Below are 6,540 nucleotides of genomic sequence, written 5' to 3' on the forward strand. Positions count from 1 at the left end.
ACAAAACAGAATCTATATCCACTCACTCTCTAATAATGCTTCACATTTACTTAAAGGTCTTATTTATTTTGGGGATTTTGAAGGGGAAAAGTTGGTCAATGAGAATCACATTCCCCTCCAACTTAACCAACTTAGGCATGTTCTTATTTTAGAAACATGTTGTGGATCCACGGTAAAATTGATTTTCCAGGTATCTACCCAGGTAAGTGATACCCTTCTTATACATGGGTAAGTTGAGTTTTCCAATTAGAGGGTAAATGAAAAAAATAAATAAAATGGTTAAAACTGCCCCCACAAGATACATCTACCGGGATAAATTAAACAAAAGAACATGGATAATAACACTTATCTGGACAAGTTTTTTTTCTGGGTAAGTAGGTTCCTAGAAGGGTATCTGAAGCTCTTGAACACGCAAGAACATGGATAGTAACACTTATAGTTAACTGCATGAATATGAATATATATATATATATATATATATATATATATATATATAAACATACATACACATATATATGTGCAATATCTGAAGCTCTTGAACACGCAAGTCAGTTCATGTATTTCATTATTATATCAACATTGTATCATTCATTCTCCATGAGATATCAATACATACATACATATTGCTTATTATAATAAGAGTGTGATCACACTCATACTTTCACTACTTATTAGTAATATATATGTATAGGCATGTAGTATATATATATATATATATATATAACATATTTATAAGCTTAATTATTATTTCGTTATAATATGAAAGTCAGTTGGGTATGGATTTAAAGGGAGGCTTAACAAGGGATGGTGCAGGATCATATATGCCATAGTCTCTGGTGTTAACTCGAAGAATCCTCTCATGAACGTCAGCAGCTGCTGCTGCTGCTGCTTCCTTGTGGCTGTGGTGGAGGGACTTCCCTGGTATTTCCTATCAAGCACACCAAGGAAATTTTGTATTAAAAAGAGATGTAACTAGAGAGTAAAATAAAAACCTTTTATATATAAAAACTCTGCAAATATTTATATTTATGGAGGACCATTCCATTCTCTGTTGTTAATTTGCTCTGAGATATAGAATGGTTGGTAATTATTTAGGGTGTACAAAACTTGATAAGGATGATGATGGTGGGATGAGAATAAGATGGAAATGGTATCTGCAATTCATCTTAATTATCTGCTACAAGATAGCAATAGTACTATAGTATAAAGCTAAGTTAAAAAGGTATTCTTGTTTTAATACCGAGTGTTATTTGATAGAAATTAATTTTTATGTCAGTTACTATATATGAGAAAAAGAAATATAAATCAAAATTAGCTATATCTTGTTCTTGTCTCCATGGAGTCGAGCACACCTTATTACTTGCACTCACTTCGGCAATAGGTTTACCCATTAACTGTCGACCTGCAACAATCAAACCAGGGCACAAATGAAAAGTTTCAGAAACATCCCTCAGAAGGTTCAGCTTTGGATAATATGATTCACTAGTTATATATACTTAACCAATAAAAGAAAAACGAAAGATTCAATGCTACTAAGAAAACATCTCCCAATGAGTGAATCAGTGAAATGGAGGAATTTTGTTCTATACTAATTAAGGTGCATGCAAGAGATTCAGACAAACCAACCTGCAAATGCAACTGAAAGAAGTGATGCCGAGACAAGGAGGAAGAGGAAAGCAAACTTCTTGAGAAGCATGATATCCATATTAAGTGATTTGGAATCAAAGAGAGGTAGAGTTAAAGAGAAGATGGTATTTATTCTGGAAGGACAGAGTCTTAGAAATTGAATTGAAAATTATTGGTAGTTTATGAGAAACGATCGATGCAATCGTCAATATTGCTTTATAGTTTAAAATTCAAAATGGAAAGGTGAATGAGAGCACTTCTCCTTTTGTTGGGGCACTAGGTCCAAGTTATTGGATTGATATACATATTTAACTAAATTAATACTTTAACTGGCCGGTTTACTCCTCATGTCGATCCTGGTGGAAATTATGCAACTACCCCCTAGGGTTTTTCTTAGGGCTGCAAACGGTATCCAAGGAATTCAAATTCGATCTGATCCGAATTCGATGCGTTTTTAATTAGATTCAATATGGATCCACCCTATCCTATCCAATACAGTTTTGTATCTATTACTAAAATTTATTTGAATATTGTGTTTTTATTAAATTTTCATAAGTTGAAGTTTTATATAAATAATTTTTAAGTAATTTTGTTCATAAAATATAATATCAAAATTATTTTTAATTCATTACATTAATATTATATACTATTAGTGTTTTATATGGCATCGATAGAATCCAATTCAAATTTGAATATAAACGAATTAAACTTGATCGATCCACTTATATCCAAAATCTGATCCCATCCGTTTGGAATTATCCCTCGGTTTTCTTCAGTTCAGATCTCAATTCTACCCACTCCTACTCATAAGATACCTCAGGAACATTCCTCCCTGAATGATGATAATATGTAAATATAGAAGATGTTCTCAATGTATAGCCGTAGTAAAGCATGGGTAGGTGTGAATATGAGATCGGAACTGGTTTTTCTTTTTTCCATACTAATCAAAGTCTTACTTGTGAGTAGTGGGTTGGCTCTAGTCGAACTTGAGCCACAGCATCTGTGTTTCCTGTGGGTAGTGGGTTGGGTCCTTATAACTTGCCACTTGCCACATGGGGTTCTTGATCCTCGGGAGTCGGAACGATAGCAAGTTATGGGCGTTTTCATCCTTCATTTATAAGGGCCTAATAACTAAAAGGTGGAACTTCCAAACCATCACTTCATTTCGACTCAGAGTTATAGGATCATAACTTGAGATGATATCAAGACTGCAAGTGGAACTCCAACTGAAGCAAGCTGAACTGGATTACTGTTCCAGGCTTGCATATCAATTCCAGCTTGAGTTTGGGGTCAGGTACAATTACGAGTGAATTCGAGTCGAGCTAAGCTGCTGATTATCTAGCTATTTGTACTGGTGCAAGTCAGGGTGGCCCGTTTAACATTTTTTCAGGCTTAGCTTCGGATTGGGCCTATTGAAATTTTGACAAAATCTCAACTCTAACCAGGAAATGTTGCACTCTTAGTTATTTGAGTTTAACTCTCACAAGAATACTGAGGCTCAAGCTCGATTGTGAGTTAAATTTCCTATAAAAATAAAAAGTAATACATATAATTTTTTTTATTTTGTATATAAAAAATTAAGAATCATAAAAACTAGTTATTATTATAATACATATAACAAATAAAAATATTGTATATTGGGCTCATGAGCCTCATGAACTAAGTTTTATTAGGCTTGAGCTCAGCTTGATTAGCAAATGAATTTATACGTTGGGCTCGAGTTTGGCTCAAAACTCAATTAAGAATGCACTGAATTGAATTTTTTACGAACCAAACTCGAATAACTCATGAAAAACTCAACTCATATCCTCCCTTAAGTACAATGCGAGCAACCCAGTTGAAATCTACCTGCGTACGTAATTCTTTATATCATGGTTTTAAAAATTGGACTGAACAGTTGGACCAATTGACATGGGAATTGGTCATGGCTCCAAATCTGGTTTTGGACCCAAAAATTACTTGTTTGATAAAATTTGGATCGAAAAGTCAAACTATTTGACCCAATAACCAAGGGTCAAAGTGGTTCCATTGCCGATCCGATTTTCAAAACCATGCTTTATATGCTTTAACTGCAGAGCCTGACCATGGAACTAGGGTTTCATAGATTAAACTCTGTTGGTTCTCTTGTTAGCAGGGTTGTCATGATCCTTTATATATTGCCTTCCTCAGAGTCTAGCTAAAATGGGTTGATATGTTGAGGGAAAGAAAAAGACGGTTGAGATTAATCAAAACTAATCCAGAAATTTTGGTCTGGTTAATTTACGTTATTCTGAACTAGAAGGAAAAAGAAAATGTTGGACCAGGAGCCAGAATAGCCAATAAAACCCAGAAAAAAGATGGACCAGTTGGTTGGTAATTTGGTGTAGGGGTGTCCATGGCTTGGTGACCCTTTTTGTAAACCGAACAAGTGGTATCAGTTTTTTCATTTTGCCAAATTGAAACCGAACTAGTATCACTGGTTTTGGTTTTTGACTGGTTCAGTTCTTTGATTTTTTAGTTTTTTATATTTATAATATATATTATATAGATATATGTACAATATTATATTATAAATAATAAATGATATATAATATATTATAAATATATATATAAAATATACATATAAATATATATACCGATTGATTCGATTAACAGCCGATTTTTTGTAGGTTAACTAAAAATCGAATAAAATTTCAAACTGAAATCAAACCGATCGATTCAATTAACCACAATTCGATTTTCTCAATTCAGTTTACGATTTTTCATGAACACCCTAATTTGGTGTACTTAACAGTAGCAGTCTCACGTAAACCGATTACACTAGCCATTAAAAGGTTATTGATCTTCTCAAATATTCTAAATACCAAAGAAATAAATTAAACTAGCTAGACAATAGATAACGTACGCGGATCCAGGTAGACCTCGCTGATTTAGGAATTAGGAGACACATAGATGACATGACAGGACAGGAAAAGGTTTGTTCGGTCATTGCACTGAACTGTAGAAGTATAGAGTGACTCTTCTTATATAATAGAGACTAGTTTTATACTTTACGGTCTTTACCTACTTAGCTTTGCCGTGTCAACCATATATATAGAGAGAGGGAGAGAAGCTAAAAAGTAAAAAAGTGGTGGTATAATAGCATGCATGACAGATGACACGTTAAAAAAATAAAAGATATTGAGATGGAGCGCATGGTTAGTGAATCGGGCATTTGTTCAAGCTTATAGTTATAGATAATTTTGATAGGCAAAAAATAAAAATAAAAAAAAGGATTTCAGATGGGTAGTGGCGTAGTGCTTCCAATTATCCATAAAGACAAGGCCAACGCACCAAACACCACTGAAAAGACAGTGGTGGAGAATAAAGAGAGACAGTCACTACCAGGTTTACGGTTTAAACAACTCAATTTTGTTGGCCGTCTCCTATTTAAATTAATATGGTTTGAGAGTTGAGACAGCCCCCCTGATGTAGATAATGACTGTAATTTTACAGAATCCAATGGTCAGTTGCCGTATACCCATGTGGGTTTCAGTTGGTATATATGATTTTCGAAAATGGCCTATTGGATTGGATGTAGGTATGTAAATGGATTGGATTCCCTTTAATCAAATTTGAATTAGTTTTTTTTTTTTTTTTAACACTGCATTTAGATATCTATTTGGATATTAAGACAAAGATATGATCTAATTGTACTCGTGGGCCTGAGCTTAGAAACTGATAGGTGGAGCTACTGACTTGTTGAGTTGAGTGTGGTCAGTGCTTTTCGTTCTGATTGGTGCTTATATATTTTTCAATAACAATATTGTGGAGTGTACTTTGAAACTAATAGTTGAGATCATTTGACGTCGGTTTGGCAAAGCTATGGCAAAAAAGCCAAAAACATTGTAAGGAGTTCTGCATTTTTTTTTAATGTTATTGCCAAACATGAATGAATAGAATATTGCCAGTTTACAGGAATAAGACGTCTCTCATACCAGCCACTGGACAACACCAGATTGAAGTCTTTGCGTGATTGCAGACCCCCCTCGATCTCGACAAGGAGAGATCATAAATCTGGTTTCTAAACTTCAAGCTCATAAAAAAAAATCTTATAAATTAGATTATTGAGATTGTGATCATTTTGTCAACATCCATTTTCCAAAAGGCTTAAGAGGGTGACGTATGGCGATTTGTTTACATCTAAAAGAATCCGGATCTATTTCTCACGTATCGCTCCTCACATCGGCCTCACAGTATGAAACATCTCTCGTACAAATTATCATTCGTGGGAGATATTCCCATTACACTGGGATATGGGCCCAAGGAGTGTCAATTGGACTGGATTTGGTCCAATCTGATTCAGTCCAATGTGAATCTATTATAAATGGACCAAGTCTAGTCCAATTCAGTTTATGTTTTGGATCAATTTGGACTGGTCCAATTCAATATTTGAACCATCCAATCTGTTTAAATTCATTTTGATTTAGATTGGTTTCAATCCAAACTCGGTTCATTGACACATATATTTTTATCTTATATCAATGAATCAGATATTGGCTTAATCAAGCCCAACCCAATATAAATTTATTACAGACAGACTAGGTCCAATCTAATCTAATAAATATTTTAGACCAAATTAATCCAATCCAATATATCTTGTTGGTCTGTTCAATTCATCCAAATTGATTTTGTACTGGACGAGGCCAATCCAAAGCCGGTCCATTGACACCCTTAGATATGGCTGTGAGGTCGATGTGAAAAGCGCTCTGTGACGAATAATCTCACTGCACATCTGAAGTACCTAAACTGAATTGACTGATGAATAAGCTATTAAGTCTGTTGTGAGTTCCTTAATGGCTAAACTGCATGTTGGGTTGATTATTATACCCCTGTACATTATTTTCTTTATATCATCTATAAAAAGACAAGCAATAATTCATCCAATTCAGCATG

At 34.2% G+C, this 6,540-nt stretch overlaps 1 protein-coding gene across 1 annotated transcript; it reads right to left on the reverse strand.

The window, feature by feature from the left end:
- Nucleotides 1–535: 535 nt before the first annotated feature.
- LOC148850809 (protein CASPARIAN STRIP INTEGRITY FACTOR 1-like) lies at nt 536–1,862 on the reverse strand. Its single transcript, XM_088942624.1, has 3 exons — nt 1,627–1,862; nt 1,353–1,402; nt 536–928 (listed from the first exon to the last, which is right to left on the reverse strand). The coding sequence occupies exons 1-3, from the start codon at nt 1,703–1,705 to the stop codon at nt 767–769; spliced, it is 291 nt and encodes a 96-aa protein (XP_088798750.1). The 5' UTR covers nt 1,706–1,862; the 3' UTR covers nt 536–766.
- Between the last annotated feature and the right edge of the window lie 4,678 nt (nt 1,863–6,540).

The sequence above is a fragment of the Nelumbo lutea genome, chromosome 5, assembly GCF_056320005.1.
Source record: "Nelumbo lutea isolate HS-2025 chromosome 5, American lotus-T2T, whole genome shotgun sequence".
Lineage (NCBI taxonomy): Eukaryota > Viridiplantae > Streptophyta > Magnoliopsida > Proteales > Nelumbonaceae > Nelumbo > Nelumbo lutea.

Excerpts from the sequence above, each read along its gene's own strand:
- LOC148850809 (XM_088942624.1), bottom strand. The coding sequence starts at position 1,705 with ATGGATATCATGCTTCTCAAGAAGTTTGCTTTCCTCTTCCTCCTTGTC. Across the intron at positions 1,403-1,626 it reads TCTTTCAGTTGCATTTGCAG|GTCGACAGTTAATGGGTAAA; the intron begins GTTGGTTTGTCT and ends TGATTGTTGCAG. Across the intron at positions 929-1,352 it reads AAGTGAGTGCAAGTAATAAG|GAAATACCAGGGAAGTCCCT; the intron begins GTGTGCTCGACT and ends TGTGCTTGATAG.